At 39.1% G+C, this 19561-nt stretch overlaps 1 protein-coding gene across 2 annotated transcripts in view; it reads left to right on the top strand.

The window, feature by feature from the left end:
- Nucleotides 1-19561, top strand: part of PRKG1 (protein kinase cGMP-dependent 1) — a 935506-nt gene that overhangs the window by 368707 nt on the left and 547238 nt on the right. For both annotated transcript variants that reach the window (XM_075935047.2, XM_075935046.2), the window contains exon 3: nucleotides 14026-14139. In XM_075935047.2, coding sequence (XP_075791162.1) covers nucleotides 14026-14139 — 114 coding nt within the window. The remainder of the gene's footprint in view (nucleotides 1-14025; nucleotides 14140-19561) is intronic.

Genomic DNA, 19561 nt, shown 5'->3' with positions numbered 1-19561 from the left:
ATGTAACCATTATTTACACTAGTCCTGTTAATAAAAAGAGTGTTTTTATTAAGTATAAAAAGTAAGATTTCAGTGGATGCAAGTGAAAACAGTCAGATTAAAGTAAATTACTAAATTAAAATAAACAAATGAACTCCAGCTAATCCTAAGAAAGAAACTTATTACATGTGAATTCTTACCCTAACTAGTTGATCTAAACATCGCTTTCAAAAGCTAAACAGCCTCTTATCTTGGGCCCAGTCCTTCCCTCTGTTCAATTTTAGAAGTTTCCAGCAGACATCCTAGGTGGTAAGCGGTATGGGTCTCTTGGCATTTGGCACATCCCCTTATTGTTTGTTTTCTTCTCTCTCATATCTCTTTTCTCCAAGATGGGAATTCTTTGTACACAGTTCAAATTTTCTCAGGTTCAGTGAAAAATTGCCAGAGACAAAATGGATTTCAGCATCTGATGGGCTGGCCATGTGTCCTAGGACTAACCACAGTTTGTGCTCTCAGGAAGAATAAAGCCTTTCATGGGTCATTGGCTTGATCTCCAAGCCAAGTTTCAGGAGCATCAGTAATGGCCCTCATTAGTACCTTCTAATTTCACATATAAGAATGATACATGTGCAAAACTAGATTGTATCATTCAACAGATTGTATCATTAAAACTGATAGGTTACATGAAGTATTTTTTCTAAAAGGTCTTTCAGTTATGCATATTCATAAACCAATTTTCATAAAGCGTGGTGGGTATGACACTTAGTTCATGCTGAAAAAAGAGGAGTGATGGGGTACACATTGTACTCTTTGACTACTGCTTCATGCACCATAAAAAAGAATGGGATGTGTGGGGTCCCAATCCACATTCATATGAACTCCCCCCACAAAAAAAAGTCCTATAGAACCTTTCCACCATCCCATTAGATTGTGTGCGTGTACTGTGATTGTGTGTGTTTTGTGGATGCCTAAAATCACAGAAACCTGTTAATACTGTGGATTCAAATTTTTACCCTGATCTGTATATAACTCACCCAGGATCTGAACTGTGGTGAAGAATTCATTCATAAGCTCTCCGCTGTTGTCATAGCCTCTTGATTTCTTATTGGATAAGGCTCAGTCTCTTTTACATAGTGCGTGGCTCCCTGTAAGCATTGATTTCCACCCTCTGTCCTGGGTCAGGACCAGTGTTCCCTCTAAGGTGCAGGGCAGCACAGCTTCACAAGATTAATCAGCCCCCACCCAGTCAGAGGATCAGAGCTCAGTGCGTGGACCTGACTGACCGGAGGAGGCTGATGAATCACCTGTGAAGCTGTGCTGCCACGTAGCTTAGAGGGAACACTGGTCAGGACTCAGTCATATCAGCAGCAAAGTGCTCTATTGATGACCCCCTGAGATATGATAAAGGGGCTCACTATGTTTTAGGTGGACCCTAAATGCAAGCATAGCATTTCCTTCACCAATTTTCTACAGACAGTCTGGATTTTTACCTAATGGACATTCCCCCTGAGTATAGCCAAGCTGTTTGCAACCCTAGAATGTACAGCTATGACATAACCTCAGAAAGTACCTAAATTCATCTCATCTTTAAATTCCAAGCTTTCCAACTATGACAAGAAAGCTTTTACTGTAGTATTGTGAGGGGCCACAGAATTCCAAAGTAGATGTATTATGATTTTTCAATCTCACTCTATCCTGATTTTAGGATAATCTTTATGAAATTTAGTTTCTGTGGGGTCTGCTCTTGTAACCATATCCCAACTGTATGGACCAGGAATATGGGTGTTTCTAAGAATTAGAGGAAGAGAGCCATTCTCATTTCCTTGAGCAACTAATCCCTTGCTCTCCTTCTGGGACAGTGTTTGCAATTAGCTTTCCTACAAAGCCATCTGGAGAAAGCATCTGTATTACTATGCTTTTATGGCCAGGCCCATGGGTAACTGGGAAATTATAGCATGGCAGTCAATTACCTGCTATGATGTTCCTCAGGATTCCTGACTCTAAATAGCCATTGTAGGGAAGCATGCACTCTCCTGACCATAAACTTCCTCTATAAATAGTAATGAAAATGTTCCATAGATTTAAATCTTGCTAGGAATTCCTTTGAGTTAGCACAATAATTTTTCTTCAGAACTTTTGGTATAATCAGCTGCCACCCTCTAAGCCACATGTGTTCTGTCAGTACTGCTAAACTTAAGTACTAGCATCTGTGCCCAATATGAAAAGGGTTTTGAAACCTGGATAGGCCAACACCAGAGCAGTCACCTAGAGCCTTTTTCAGCTCTGACAATGACACATCACACTCTGCTGGTTTCCCTTTCTCATCCAACCTACGCAGTAGTTTTGCATTATTGGCAAACCTAAAAATGATCCTTCTGTAACAGGTGCACAACCCTATAAATCTGCCCATCTGGCCAACTCCCCAGATACTTGAAGTTCTTTACATCCTCCATTTTCTTTTCGTTGGTGGAAATTCCCCACTTGCTAATTGTCTGCCCATGGTACATTATCTCTTTTTGGAACAACTCCTATTTCTTTGTGTTCAGTTTCAAACTGGCAGCCTTTAGTCCATCACAGGCCATTGTAGATATAAGTTTCTGTTCAAATGTTTTTGCACGCACCAGCATGCATTGAGGCTTAATTACAGGCAGTCTGAGGGAAATGTCACTCAATACTCTCCATGAGCTGGGGCTGCATTGCTCTGCTTCCCCTGTTACCAGTGAGAGTGTGTTGGGGAGGGTCAGACCCCTGTTGCTAGTGCTAGCCCCCCGATCCTTCTATTCCCTTGGGCCACCTCATTTGGGAGAAGAGGCAGGTTGGAGATGGAGCAAGGGCAGAGAAAAGGAGGGGGAGAAGGCTGAGTAAGGGTGGGGAGGGCAGATGAAAGTCAGGGACTGATGGGGCCTATGGGAGAGGAGGGTTGTCTTGAGGGGTCCACATGGACAATGGCCTCCTGGGTCCTTCCTTACCGGTTGCCACTGACCACAATGATAGTTACATTAATGAGGGCAGCTGACATTATCTACCGTGTAGAATTCAAAACCCCACACCATAATTTACCCAAGAATTTAAGGATATTTTCAATTCCTTTTCCAAACAATGCCAAGAGATACTCTACAAACTCATCCCATGTGAACCCAATCCCAGGAACCTTCTGCATGTTTCTCAAGATACATAAAGAAGAGACTGAGGCATACCTAACATATTTTGCCAGGGACTCCTACTGAATAAACATTGGGACTCGTAGAAACCATCATGTAACCTCTTACCACACAAAGTGCTTGTTTCCTCCAGGACACAAATAACTTCCTCCACAAATTCCACCCCATGAACCAGATTTATGAAGAATTTCTGAACAAATGTACCACCAAATGGATACATTTCAGATACATTAATGGTATTTTCATTCTCTGGACACAACTCCCTGAGCCCTGGTCTACACCTGGTTATTTTGAAATAACAAGCGGAATGTCCACTCTACCAAACCCATTATTTTGTAATAATGGGCTGGTTATTTCAAAATCATAACTCCTGCATTCCATGAGAAATAACACTTATTTCAAAATAGCATTAGTATGGACTCTCCACTGCAGTTATTTCAAAATAACTACTCCCCACAGTCATACAAAGTAACGACTCCCCAGTGCTTCCTGGGGCTCTAAGTTAAGGTAGCGTGACCACATCAATGGAGCTTACCTTAGATTCCTTGTTTGCGAGGCTTCCTTGTAGTGTGGACACACTATTTCAAAATAGTTATTTCAGGAGTTATTTCAAAATAAATTATTATGAAATCATTTCCTAGTGTAGACATGCCCTCAGTGTCTTTTTAGATGCTCAAAAATATGGCCTGAATAAGGACACTGAATTTATGGCTTTTTTTTACAAATTTATCACCTATTACTCCCCCTCTGCTCCTCAACTGCTTTGCCATTCTTTTTCCTCCCTAAGACCTGAGTGATGTTAATGCGGCACTTTTCTTCGAATGGTCCCTTGAAAGAAGCATTAACTAGTTATGCTTAATGATCTGTTTCGTCTTGTAGTTTGCTGTGACATTTGCGTATTTATCCCAGCCCTGAAGAAGCATGCTGTATCAACTTGAAAGCTTGTGCACTCCATGTGGTTCTGAGGGCTGGTTGAGGGGATTGTGGCATGCCATGCTTTAGGTGGTGGTGAGGGCCATCCATCCCACCCACCCCCACTTTGATAAGGGGCCTGGCAAGTCTGTCAGCCCTCCCACCCATGTACCATATCATCATCTTATTCACCATATTTAGTCTTCCCTAAGATTACTAAACTGATAGCAATTTTTGGTTAGTGAATCAGATTAATGAAGTATTCCTTGTGATAATATGCAAATAGATTTGATAAGGCAGGGACAGGGAGGTTTTGGATTTCCAGTTTATTATTCTGCATAGATTAATTTAATTCAGCTTCATAATTCAACAAATACTGGTGTATGGCTTATCACGGTGTATGTAGCAGTAGGTGGGCGGTCCATTCGTTTTTGTGTGCCTCTAAGACATTTTTAGTGAAGTAGATGAATACAATTATTTATATATTTTGAAAGGTTTTTTAATGACACACTGCACAAATTCCTACCATTTCTGCTACATAAATTGGATAAGCAGAGCTGTTGTAGGTTACATTCATTTTCTGTTTGCATTCTGCTGGATATTTTTAAATTCATGGTTCTCTTTTGATCACAAAGCTGTGGAGAAACTGCACCTAAGACCATTTCTATACAATACAGAGCCAAATACAGCGTTGTTTCAACATTTTTCATATTTTAGATTCACCTAATTTATTAGCTAAATCAATCTTAATATTGTTTTACAAGTTAAAATATATGTACACAGAGAAGAGCAGAAAATCAGTTATTGGGTATATCTGGTTTTATGATCACTATGATTCCCTCTTAAGTCTGAGATGACCACACCAACTGTACTTATCTCAGATCAGTATTGTTGTTTCTTCTCAAAAAAGAAGAAAGACAGCTGATTGTTCAGCTTTATGCCAAAAACAATATTTTCCTCCTTACATGGAAACACACAGTTTCAATTAGCATTGCCTAATGTGGAGTATGATCAGGACACCAAGAAAAGCATAGCAGTGAAAAAGAAAAAGTAATTCAATTGACTCCCAAGTTCGTTCCACTTAAGAAGCTCATACTAATCTTTGAAAACATTAATATATTAGGTTCCAGCCAATTAGAAACTGCATCACCTTCTATGATTCTCCTAGATTATTATGATTATTTGGAATGATTCAGTTACTCTGAGAATCAAAGCCAAAGCATTCTCAGTTAAGGAGGATCCATGTTTGAAATAAAACTAGGGGACGTGAGGTGAATCTAGAATCTGACCACTTCAGGAAGCATTGCAGAACCCTCCTATTTGATAAACTTTAGACCAGAACCAGAATGACTTTCACAATGTCAAATGCTGTCTATCATCTCTCTACCTCTCCCCCCACTCAATAAAATACATAAAAACCTAACTAAAGCAAAGCTTTCCATCACCTGGAAAAACAGAAGAACCAGAGACTCCATGAAAGGGCTTTGCTATTGCCAATTTATCTTATGTGAAAAGGCCGAGAAACTGCAGTTATATGTGGCAGTACAAACCCCTAAGATTGATAGATAAGGCACAGTTTTGGGAATAACTAGGGGTAAGTAAAATAAGATCAGTTTGAAATTCAACCCATTTTCAAGTATATTTCTGGAAAAATGCAGCATTCTTCACCCTTTGTGCATCAATTAAAATGTCACTTGCTTTGTTCATTATTCTGCATTACCCATACGTGAGTGCAAATTACACTTCAGATTTTCAAATTTCAGGCTGGATTGGTTGGCTTCATTATTTAGTCACAGAATTGTATGGTATTTCTTCCAATTTCCTGATTGGCTGGATCCACCCCATGTATTCAGAATATCTTTTTCTCAGTGGAAGTGTGTGCTGACTATCTGTCAACCAGAAAAAAAGAATAAGTGGATCAAATTAATTCTCTTATTTATACCTGTTTGGCACCTTTTCCTTTTGTAGATGAATTTGGTTTTTTGTCTTATATATATTTGACATTTCAGATTTTTTAGCAACACAGCTTGGGAATGAAGTACATTTTTCCAGCATATGAAATTCTAAACAGGACGGCTGTGTCTACACTGCACCCCTTTTCCGGAAAAGGGATGCAGATTAGACACATCGGAATAGCAAAATCTGTGGGGAATTTAAATATCCCCCGCAGCATTTGCATTTACATGGCTGCCGCTTTTTTCCGGCTTGGGGATAAGCCGGAGAAAAGTGCCAGTCTAGACGTGATTCTCCGGAAAATAAGCCCTTTTCTGGAGGATCTCTTATTCCTACTTTCAAAGTAGGAATAAGAGATCCTCCAGAAAAGGGCTTATTTTCCGGAGAATTTTCCAGAAAATCACGTCTAGACTGGCGCTTTTCTCCGGCTTATCCCCAAGCTGGAAAAAAGCGGCAGCCATGTAAATGCAAATGCCGCGGGGGATATTTAAATTCCCCGCGGATTTTGCTATTCCAAAGTCTACATTAGCATCCCTTTTCCGGAAAGGGGTGCCAATGTAGACACAGCCAACATGTATTATTGTCCTATTATAAATGGAACAAACCCTACAAATCTCTTTTTGTTGTGCTATCTGAGCACTGGTATATCTCTCTGTTGATCCCTGTCCACCTATACTCTGTTGTCTTGTTGATCCTTCACTACACTCTAGGAACAGGTTGTATGCACTGTTGGCGTTAAGCGCCATGTTTGTTTAATATATTGCTATGTAAGTGAACACAATCCCCCGAGAAAAATTGGAATTATGTTCTGAACCAGTGGCATTCCTGACAAAATGAAAAGGTTCAGGAGAAGCCTCAGTAGAATGGGTCCTACATTCACAAAATCAGTCTCCAGATGCTACTAGACAAGTATTGTAGTGGGTTGCTGAGGGCCAAGCTTGAGAACTACTTAAATAGGTTCTTAAGCACTGACTTCTCTCAAATCAGACAATTCTGTCACTAGATCTGTGGGAGTTGATACCCAAAAATCTAGGTCCAACATTCCAAACCCAACCAAGACCCTTTTGTCAAGCACTTTTCACGATCAACAAAGTTTAGGGAGAAAATGTGGAGGGAGTTGGTGACTACTGTTGCTGCTAACTTTGAAAAGGTGGATTCTTCTTGTGCCAGTACATCTGAAAATAGATAAATATTTTCCCATGGAGTCCATGAGGAGGAACAATGGGAGGTTACTGAGGATTAATATTAATAGTGAAGAGATGGCAATAGATCGAGGTCAATCCACTTTATCTCAATGCATTGCCAGAGTTCTCCGGAAGCAGGGTAGCAGCTTCAGCATCTAGATATGCACCCAAATGCTGACCTCCCTTTTACATTAATTTTATCTTCAGAAGTGTTACTCTGGCAGTTGGCATAACTCTCTACCTCACAACATCCATATGTGTGCAAGTATTTCATTCATGAAGGAAACTTAAAATGATGTGGAACTTATTTCATTAGCATGACTGTTTATTTTATATAATCTTAATTTCATGATGCTTTATTTCTGTTGAAAATTTTCTGAGTAGACACCAAATCTTTGTGGAGTGCAAGTAATTTTGAGACTAAAATGAAAGACATTACTCAGACTGAGTTAGGTGTGCTAATTATGAGCAACTCTGTGTATAGATTAGATTCAGTGGTGCTTAGATCCTGTACTCATGACTGGACCAGACACGAATATCCCTGACAGGTGTTTGTCTAACCAAAGGATGCTAAAAAATGGTAATTAGGTAACTTTGTAATGGCTGAAAATCTCAGCAGTCACATACTGTGGGCTTTGCAGTATAAGGTTTATATCGAAGAGCCCTTAGAACAGCTGGCTCCCTGGGAACAGAGCCAGCAGCCAATGCACATTGGGAGCCAACTCCTGGCTGCCAGCACCACTCCTGGGGAGCCTACGGGGCAGGATGGCAGCCGGCTCCCTAGGAGCCAGTGTGTGCCAGAAGCCAGCTTTTAAGCCCACTTCTGGTGCATATTGGCTCCCATCTGCAATCCCACTCCCAGGGGAGCTGGCTGCCTCTATTTCAGAGCCAGCAGCGAAGGGCGGCAGCAGGTTTCTGAGGAACAGGGCTGGGAGCCTGTGTGTAACTGTTATGGTAACTGATAAGGTCCTAGTTATGTGTTAACTATTTAAATGTTCGTTCTATTACATCCCTAGTCTAACTTGTTCTTAAAAATCTCCAACAATGGGAATTCCTCAACTTCCCTATTCAATATTCTAAATTTGTTTTGGAGAAGCATGGGAATGTTACATGTGTTAATTGATTAGGTGGGTACTTGACTTAAACCATTCCAACACACTAGAGTAAAATACATCTTGGGAAAATATTTTAATGTAGTTATTAAATGAAAATGCCCCAGAGCTGTGTGCCTAAAGCATAGAATACCAGGAACGAAATGTTGCCCAATTTGAAGACAGCGGCAAAACTCCCACTCATTTCAGTAAGCCTGAGACTTGCTTCACTCTTGGTCTTTCATGCATTCTGATGTATTCTACTCTACATTCTAAGATTTCCTCTCATTGCTCTCCATTATGTATGTTGATGAATACATTGTTTCCTGGGTATTTGGCTGTGGGTGCATCACAGAGAAGAATCAGTGGCAAATATTAATATCTGGTTTGAATAACACAGTATCTTTAGACTTTTATTTGCCCCTTTCACATTTACAGCATTGACAAACCATTCATTTCCTGCTGTCATGTTAGGAACTGCAAAATTGTGCACCTCATGTTACACTGTTCCACTGTAACTGGAAGTATAGAAAAGTAGAGTAGCTACCCAAGAGAATTCTATGGAGCCCTCCTATGTGGCTGTAACTGTGTTGTATGCTGGCATCATGGATATTGCTTGAGACCACTGTTGATTGTAGATTGAGGTTTCTTTTGTGCTGGAAGATTTGGTCTCAGTGTTGCACGTTTATTCTACTACCCACAAATATTTACACAGGTGGGATTGAGGCAGCTGTTTTGATGGAAGTATGAGTCTTTCCAGAGTAGTTCTACCAGTATTAAGCTTCTTGTTTACAAAAGGGACATAAAAGATGTTTTTTTTCTCTTTGGGGCAGATTGATTTTAATCTTCTAAAGCTCAGCTCTTCAACCACTCTTCTCTGCAGTGGCAGGCTGGCTTCTGTGCTTGATAGCTGCCTTAAATGAAATTAGATGTAACTGTTTTTGTAATCTAAAGGGAAGACAGATAGTAATTTGTTCTCAGAGACTGAGACAAATAAAGTGTGGATTTGATGTTGATAATGCTCTCTGTGGTATTTACTATATAATATATGAAGGAGTTATCCCAAGGAAGGTCTATTTTTGTCAATTCATTGCTTTCCTATAAATAAAATATGTGGTGAATGTGAACAGCATGTGTAAGCTTTTCTATCTTGGCCTTGGTTTGGATCTTTATTTTCCTTCATTCTGCATAATCATAGATACATAATCTGGCACCATGCCGTTATTTATTACTTTTTTCTCTTTTTTTCCTTGTACTTCCATATAGAGAGCAGCTGCTTTCAGGAGTCTGTCAGTAGCTCATTAAAATCCAAGCCAACCCTTGGGACTGCTGCACCTTTACATAATTTCTTTTGTCAAGAAACAATGATATGTAACAATTGTTTTGTTTTGTTTTTATAATTTAAATGACTCTTATAACAAAATATACCTGTAACAGAATTCATCTTTTAATATGTTTGCTATACACACATGAAATGCACAGTCAGCCTATGGAACGTCTTTCCAGAGGATGTGGTGAAGTAAAAGACTATAACAGGGTTCAAAAAAGAGCTAGAAAAATTTGTAGAGGGTAAGTGCATCAATGGCTATTAGTCAGTCTGGGCAGGAATGGTGGTGTCTCTGTACCAGATGCTCAGAATGAGTGACAGGGGATGGATCACTTGATGATTACCTGTTCTGTTCATTCCCTTTGGGGCACCCGGCACTGGCCACTGTTGAAAGGCAGGATTCTGGGCTAGATGGATCTTTGGTCTGTCCCAGTATGGCTGTTCTTATGTTCTTATGTACACTCAATGCTGGTATCTTCCTTGTAAGATAATCTACACACAACATGTAAAAACCATGATTAATAAACTGTACCCAAACTATAATTTTTCAAGTGATATTTTTCTATACATTTTCTCAGATAGGAAGCTGAATTTTTCTTTGAGCTTGTCTACATATGTTAGTGCATGGCAAGCCAGAACTATAGCACTATTGCCTGCATGTATCTTATCATTATGCATTAGCAGATTTCTAGTTTAAGATTTTATACACATAAAAACACATATGCAAGCAGCCAATATTCATGCACAAGTGATAGACACAGAAAAAGCTACACGAGCCTATCCTACACTCAAACACTTCAAGTATAGGTGTATTTATGCACAGTTTTTCTTGATTTTTTTTCAAAGGGTATGTTGGGTTTTCATTAAACACAGTCTCTATTGTATTCAAATGTAAACTAGGCATGTAAGCGACTAGTCAAGTTGACTACTAGCTTTCTCCTCCCCTAGCTGCCTCTGTATAAGAGGCAACAAGAGTAGGGGAGCAGGAGCTGGTGCTGGGGTGAGCAAGCTTAAAAGCCCATTCCCCCAGCACAGTTGGGGCGGGGCAGGAGAAGTTGCGGTGATGCAGCCTCTGCTTGCAGTGGTCCTGCTCTGCATCCCGCAGAGAAGCCCCTGTCCATGGGGGCTGCTGGACTTGGTGCAAGCCAGGACTGAGCAAGCCCAACTCAGTCCTGGCTCACACTGGGTCTGGGACCTACTCCCGTTGCAGCTCTGCAGTTTAAATGTAGTAGGAGCTGGGCTGTCTCCACGCCCAGCTCCTGCTACATTTAAACTGCAGAGCTGCAACACGGTAGCTCCTGGATCTGGAGCGCTTTCCCTTATTGACTAATCATGTAGTAATGGTATCAACTACATGCTTAGTTAATTACTCACTTCTTAACATTCTTAATGTGAACCAGAAGTTGATATTCAAGGAGTGAGTGTGATTAGTGCACAAATCTGTGCACATAGGAGTGTGAATATATACTTGTTTGAGATGGCCATTTGACTCATGAGTTGTACAATGGAGACCAATGATTTAATGTAAGTGAAAAATTCATGTAAAGTCAAAATTGGCAGAAGTGCTCTGCTGACTATATCTCATTTGTTTTCTGTTACTATTTGAGAACAATCAAACATGAATTCTAAATATCAAACAAACAAAAGAATTTGATAAGATACTTAAATAAGTGAGTAGGTCCATTGGTGTCTATGAGATTACTCTCATGATTTAAATTAGGCATGAGCTGAGAACATTACTGCATTCATGGCTTAGGAAAATGTCTGTGTAATACAGAAATTATTTGAAATAAGAGAAATAAAAAAAGCATTTATTCTCACATAAAAACCTTTGTTGAAAAACATAGGGTTGAAATTACATGCCATTGGAACCTAACACACTTGACATCCAAAATGTGCATTTTTTTGTACAAAAATTGTACAGCTTTAAAAATCACCCAAACATTATGTCTGAAAAAGAACAGATTCCCCTTTCATTGCTCACTATAAACCTCATTCAGTTGATACTATCCATCCCAATTAAACAGCAACCCCTCCACACACATTTTTATTCTATGATGCAAATATTTGGTTGAAGTTTACTATTGAATTATTTGTTAATATCCCATTTCCTTTCTATATATTTATATGAGTTCTATACTTTTTATCATAATGTGATATGTTGGTAGAATAGAGTAATATGCATAATATTGGAATTATCATTCTGCTGCTTCTGAAATGTATTTTATAGGGCTATCTTGGGATTCTGTAAATATTCTGTAAAGAACACATTGCTGCCTTCTACTTCAAATAGATGCATTCCTGTGTTCGATTTATGTGCCAGTCCACCCCACGTGCTGGAGTTGCCTAGGAGTTTCTCTGTAAGGACAGCACCACTGTCATTCTCTCGTTTCTTTCTCGCCACCTGTGGTTAGTGTTTTTCACCTAACACTTTGTCTTCCAGGGAAATTTTTCATATATATAGTAATTATGTAAAATTAGTAAAATATAAAATGTAGTGTTAATATAGCATTAGAGTAGTTGGTTGGCTGGCTGTGCTTCCACCTAGGAGTAAGAGGGAAATGCTATCTGCTTCCAGGAGCTGCCTGGAGCCTGTGCCGAGTATCCCAACAGCTTGCCCCAGCCTGGAGTCTCCCCTCCCTGAATCCAAACTCCCTCCCAGAGCCTGCGCCCTCTCCCACACTCTGAACCCTACAGTCCCAGACTAAAGCCCATACCTCTCAACCCCAGCCCAGAGCCTGTACCCTTCCTATACCCTATGTGCCTGTTCCAGCTTGGAATCTCCTCCCAAACTCCTCATTTTTGGTTCCAACCCAGAGCCTTCACCCCTAGCCAGAGCCCTAACTCCTCCACACTCCAGTCCTCTACCCAGCATGACACAAATGAGTGAATGAGCAAGGGTGAGGGAGAGTGAGCAACAGAAGGAGGGAGGATGGAATGAGCAGGCGGTGGGGTCACAGTGAATGGTGGCATAGTAGTGTAGTATCAGAGAGGGGCAGGACATAGGGGGCAAAGGTGTTCTGCTTTCTGCACTCAGAAAGTTGGCAGTCCTAGAACTAGTACTCTGGTGCAAAGAAACTGAAGAAGTCAGGGTGGAACTGCCCTTCCATGGCCGGGGGGGAGGGGGAGGAGAGGAGGGAGAGAGCTATGAATCTTGAGGATGAGTGCCACTTTTAGTTGTGCTGCTTGGCAGTGGTGCTAGGCATGTATGCACCTAAGTAGAGTACATGTCTGCACCTCTCTTGTGGAAGAACAGTTACAGGTAGGTAACTTTTTAATGTTAATTATATTGTGTGGTGACTATAGTGAATTGATATTTTCTGCATTCATGCCACTTGCACCAGAATTTTCATAATGCATATTAAATTTCACTAATTATTGCCAGTAGACATTCTATAAAAAGGTTTTCTTGTCTATAGAACTGTAGGAAAGCTACATTTATAGAACTCTATTCCAGAAAGAGATCAATAGTTAAAGTAGACATGTGTGCATGGATATGACTGTTTCATTTTTGTTTTGTTTTTGGTTAGTGTGGGTCTTCTTTTTCTTTATTATTCAATAGTATACTGTTTTCATTTCTTGTGATCCTTTGTCTCACTATAAATGGAAACATTGGGCACAATAACCTTGCATTCCCCTATATTGGTATTATACTTACTTTTCTTGTTGTCCCTGATGAATCATACTTCAACACTATTTCTGAAGTAGTATGCATATAGTAGGTGGTGAGGCTGTTTTCTTTCTATTTTCCTCCTCTGGCAGTCTTTTCTCTGAAGTTGTTTGAAGCCTGTAAATTGGTATTGACCTCCTTTCTTTTCCTGCAGCCCTTGCTATTAAATACCCCTTATAGTCCTGCTATACGTGTAGTCTTGGTGAGCAGATAAAGCAGACTTGCCCGAGTAAGATAAGGTGCTCAGAAAAAGAAAAGCTACTCTAAGATGTGAACTATATAATGGCCATGAGTCAACGTAATTTTCTTTTTGATAATAGCTGCCTTATTCATGGATGAATGTTTACAAGGATTAGTTTTTCTGTTTAAAATAAAAGGGGGGAACAAAATTATTCAGTGTTTTCCAAGTGTGATAAAACTGAATCACCTTATTTTTTAATACAAAACATCTGAAAGAATATCATTTGGAAGTGTCTTCCATAAAATATGCTATATGTTGTTCCAGTGTGCCATTAAGCTTTTGTCTCCATTAAGAAACTTCAATAATCAATGCCTCTTTGTAATCTTTATTTATAAAATAATTATTTCCAAGGATTATGATATAGTTCCCTTTCTGTAACATACTTTAGAATTTGTCATAAAATCAAAGAGTTCTGTTGCTCTTATTTACATTATACCTAAAACACACTTTAAGAACTGAGCTGAGAAAGATGCTTGTAACTTTAAATGGTATTTTTTTCCCCCACAGATGGAAAGGTTGAAGTAACAAAAGAAGGTGTGAAGCTGTGCACCATGGGACCTGGCAAAGTATTTGGGGAGCTAGCTATCCTTTACAACTGCACCCGGACAGCAACCGTCAAAAGTAAGACCATGTTAGAATTTAAAAGCTTCAAAAGATTTGCACATCTATTAATGCTTGGTCTTGAGTAGGTCAGTTATCTGACTGCTATGGCAATTTTGAAAAGCACTATTAAAATATCTCAGCTTTATTAATTGTCATCTTTCTCAAAATTGGTTTTTGGCTATTTTAGCATGGATGTTGTACCATAGAACATGCTTCATCCTTTGCATTGCAAGACAGTTTGTTTTCTTTGCTGGAAGGATTTCATAAAAAAGGAAAGACAAGTTTCTACATTCTTAAGTTGTGTTGGATTTGCAATATATTTTCTGTCACTCAAATTCTTTAAACTCATGAAAGAATATTTACACATATTAAACAAAAAGAACATCTGTGACCCAGTTGTGATCAAAGAATGTATGTAGGAGTGGCTGGTGGAAAGTAATAGCTTCTATCTGTTTTCACATCATCCACTTTATCACCCTTTGTTTCACTTTCTATTTCTACAAGGAAACTCAGACAAGGAACTTCACTGACAGTGATGTCATTTCCTTGTGGCTGAGCCCCCTGATGGTGCTGCTTGTTTTATGCATTATTTTTTATACTCATTCTGTGCATTGTGAATTTGAAGAAGAAAGGAAGAAAATATTTTACTTGTGCAGGACCTTCAGATCTGACTCTTTTTTAGTTCAGAACATCCCAGATTTGTGTTGCTACTTATGCTAGCTCATGCAGGAAAGCAGACTGTGGCAGATTCAGTGTCTTGCTGCCTTCTAAGTGGAGCTGCAAGGGTCAAAGTGTTGATAGTGAAGAGTCTGGTTAGGAGGGCAAAGAATGAGATCTTCATACCACACGACATCAGGTCTGGAAAATGTGGGAAGTTTTCTCTCTAAGGTAACCATGGGCTTTAATGTCTCCTTATTGTCCCATTGCATTCAAAACCTACTGCACACAAGACACATTCTCAAGTAGCATACAGCAATGTGAAATTAAACAGTGATGGGCAGCCGAGGTTAGTAAGTGGGTCACATGATCCTCCTTCATCTTAGTGGCTGCAAGATTTTAGTGACCAAGATGGTCTCATGAGATAAACTAACTAAGCTTGTGTGCCTAAAATTGGAAGGGCATGCCAAATGAACCACAGAAGCACTTTAGATGCAGAGGAAGTACACGGTTCTCACATCAGTGTTGTGTGTAATCAGCACTCACCTCACTTCACGTGCCCTTGCTTTACATGAATGTCACTTTAATAATAGTGGTTCGAAAAAATTGACATGGATGGAAACTAGCAGAATCTGGAAACCCTGCACATGGGCAACAGTAAACAAAATGTCATGTGGGCCACACATGATAACCTGATGGACTGCATGTGGCCCTCTGGCCACAGATTGCCCACCACTGAGCTGAAAGGAGCTTTGATATGGGGGTAGGTGAAAAACATTAAGAACCTGTGCAGTGCAAAAATAAGTTATGAGAGGTGATGGAAACTTTTTACCTCATATATGAGGGATTTTTTAAAAAAATCACATAAAATGAGATTACAGGAGGTCATTCCGGCTTGTGTTCACACATTCAGAGCTGGGAATGCTAAAATACATTGTTAGCCCTTTCTGGTCTTGAAAATAAGAGGATGGTGCTGACCTGTGAAATATGGACTCACAAGGTTTGTGTAAGAGATAACAAAAATGTGGTTTTTTTTAAAGACTATCTTAAGGCAGTGATGGTAGATAGGTAATTGGAAGAATATGGAAGAAGAAAATAGTAATATAAAAACCAATGAGACCTGTCAGACTCTGTGAGGAAGGAAAAATGCCCAGCTTAAAAAAATAGAATTATGGCATAAATAACTGCAAGTAAATGTAGTTAAATATCCTGGGAAAACCAAAACTCTTTACTTACAGAGAATGCAGCCAAAGTAATATCTGTAATATGAAACCGCAAGAAAACAGGAATGAGAAGGAGACAATGAATTTCTAAAATAGAAAATAAGTTGTTTGTTTATTATTAATGTTTACTTTTGTATGCTGTTCATTTATAGTCAGCAACTGAACAAACAAGAAAACAGTAACTGTATTGCTAGTTTTATTATATTTCTCACTCTGTCCTTTCTCATTAGCCTTCTTCTAAACCGTTGATTGGTACCTAGTTTTAGCTACATCTTTCTTTGCTTATTAAATTAGGGGCACTAGTAAGGTCCGTACTATTGTCATCCTGAAAGACCTTTTCCTTAAGAAAGTAAACAGCAGCATTATGAAGTACTATGTTGCTTTCTCACTGGCAAATTAAAATAGTAGTAATTATGCACCACCTTCTGTAGGTAGCTTTGTGAATGTAATCTCATTTAGAATGCTAACAAGTGACTTTAATGCAATTTCTGTCTCTCATTACTGTTCTAGTAAGTGAGTGGCAGTCATGACTGTAATCAACTCCATAGCCTTTCAGGTTTAGTGACAGGTGAGGTCACCATTTAACTTTTTTGGAGCCATTTGGGCTAGATCCATGTGTATATGTACAGGATTTTGAGGCGGATAGACCATTTTAGGAGACATTATAGACTAATAGCCATAAATTATCAAAATAGCTCTTGACAATCTTATTAAAACCTTTGTGTGTGTGGAGGGGGGGGGGGAGAGAGAAGGAGGGAGGGGAGGGGTCAATCTAAAGAACAAGCAAATGTACTTGTTAAAGCTCCAGAAAGTCAAGTGCTATTTAGAATGGTAGGTGTGAGGGCAGTGATTTAGCTGAAACAGGTACCTTGAAGAATAAGGTGAACATTCCTTAATTGTGGAAGTAGATTGACTCAATAACTGTGGTGAAAGTCAACATACATCTGATTTTACTGATGGTGATTATAAAATTTGCCAAGAGGACATAGTTTGTCTTCCATGAAAAAAGTTAAAAGAAAAATATTTTGTATTAAATAACACTAAACCAGGATGTCCCCATTCAAAAGGGTGCACATTTCAGATCCCCTTTATGATCTAAGAATGTTTTCTCCTCCTGTTCAGGTCTTCAAGCTTAGCCATGAGCAGATGAAATTTGGAGATCCTAAATATTTACTTAATGTTTCTAAAAGTAAATTTTAATAAGATGTACAGTGTTTTAAATCCACTCACATGAATTTGATAAATGAAAGATGTTCCCTGGTTGGTTAAAATAGGGAAATAAACAGATGTAAGTCTCTTATAATCAGCTGGTATATGTAATTTTTTTCATCACTTTCATTTAAGAGAAAACTGACTTGTGAGAGAAAGGAATTATGATGAAATTGATCAGAGCTCTGAAACCTAAATCTGGGAGTTCCTTCAGCAACAACCCAATTCTGCTGACTGCCTATCTAGATAGAGAATTGCACGGTGATCTTACAGACGGTCTGTCATTTTGTCTTGCAATGGCCTACCCTAAAATTATAAAGCCAGATGACACTACTATGATCATCTAGCCTGTAGGCCAAAGGACTTCACTGAATTAATTCCTGTTTAGACAATAGCGTGAGCGCACACACAAAACCCCACATAGGTTCTCCTTTCCTGGAAATGTTTATCACAGTGATTGGTAAGTTGCCAACGGCTAGCTAATCTCATTGTTAAAATTTTACTTCTTGTTGGAGTTTGTCAAACTTCAATTTCCAGCCACTGTTTCTGGTTATATCTTTGTGGGGTGGAATGAAGGACCCCCTATGCTCAAATTTGTATTTCTTGTAAACATCTGATCAAGCCATCCCTTAACCTTCTTTGCTTAGGTTCAAGCAGCTCACCTTAGATAGATTCAAGCTGCTCTGCTCCCTATAATGCATAATTTCTATTCCTTTAATCATTCTTGTGGCTCTTCTTTCAACATCATCCTTGAATTGTGGTCAAATTCAATTAGTGGTCACACCAGTGCCAAATGCAGAGGTAATAAAATCTCCTTTCTCAAGATTCTGAACTTGCACTGGGAGCTCAAGTTCAATTTATTATCCACCATGAGTCTCTTCAGAACCACTGTTTCCTATGGTAGAGTTTCTCCCTCTCCCCATCCTGCAAACCTACATTTTGTTCTTAGTTGTATGACTTTATTTAACCATTTAAAATACACACATTGTTTGCTTGCATATTACAGAGAAACCCGGAAAGCTCTATATTTCTGTATTTGACCTGTCCTTTTTATTATTTACTACTTTCTCCAATCTTTGTGCCATCTGCAACATTTATCATTAATAATTTTGTTTTCTTCCATTCATTAATAAAATATTAAATAGCATAAGACTGACAAGCATCGCACCACTAGAAACACCTGCTAAGTAAATATCATATTGAATGAAAGTGTGATTCCCTGGCAAAAGAATCCTAAGGGTTTGAAGTTTCCTGGGATGCTGATGAGAGTTCCTGGTCATTCCTGACTGGTTATTCAGTTCTCCCGTGAAGTCTGAAGTAAGAAAAAATGACTCCCTTTCTTCCTTGTGCTCAGTATTACCAGTTTCCACATTCTCTGATGAATGTTTCTACCCTGTCATGCATGAACAAATCATTTATATACTGTCCTGAGAGAAGAGCTCAGCATGTTCGATGCCAAAAAATGTAATCAAGATAAGCTAAGCATGGCACACCGGATAAATTACGGAAGGCTTTTGAGATGGGTCATAGCTGATCATTCAGAGATACCTGTATGCGTACTTTGAGTTCAGAGTCAAACTGGTACTTCATTTAATAAGTGCCACCTCATATTACCATTACAGGAGTTGCAGTGTCAGGAAACTCACATTATTGAAGAGAAATTTATACAGTCCAAGATTCATTGGATGACCTTTACTGAAACTCACAATTAGCATAATTTTTAAACACTTTTTAGAAGCACAAGCCTGGTGGTCACAGGGAAGCTATGAGACATGATACAATGTTTGGGATCTGTGTCATAAGGACTTTGTTCTTAGTTGTCATATTAGCACCATACATCTGCACTGCACTATTCCTAGGTGAGAATCTTTGACCACTTTCTCTGTGAAAATTTCTAATTTGAGGAATACATTTGTTTTCCTCATGGGAGATATTTGGTCTCTAAAAATCACTGTATCTTTGAAAGCTTCCTAATCTTGGCTTCCAACAGTTCAGAGCACCTGGTTTCAAACCAGCTGTTGTATAACCAGTTTTCATTATATTTGTTTTTTTTTTTAATTGAGGTGGCATCGGGACAAGTTGCCACACACAGACTACATCTATACTATAGCCTTCTTGCGGAAAAGCATATGCAAATGAAGTGCGGCATGGAATATTGCCATGCTTCATTTGCATAAGTAATGAGCAGCCATTTTTGTGCAAGAGGCTTTTGCACAAAAACGGGCAGTGTAAACGGCTCCTTTTTGAGTAAAAACACCCTCTTGTGCAAGAGCCATTTTTCTTGAAAAAATGAATTTGACTCCCATTCTTGTATCCTGTTTCAAAGCTCCTCTTTGAAGGCCAAAATCCCA

The sequence above is a fragment of the Pelodiscus sinensis genome, chromosome 8 (assembly GCF_052426305.1).
Source record: "Pelodiscus sinensis isolate ZL-2025 chromosome 8, ASM5242630v1, whole genome shotgun sequence".
Classification (NCBI taxonomy): Eukaryota; Metazoa; Chordata; order Testudines; family Trionychidae; genus Pelodiscus; species Pelodiscus sinensis.
The sequence above is the reverse complement of the archived record's forward strand: the minus strand, read 5'-3'. Positions and strand labels throughout refer to the sequence as shown.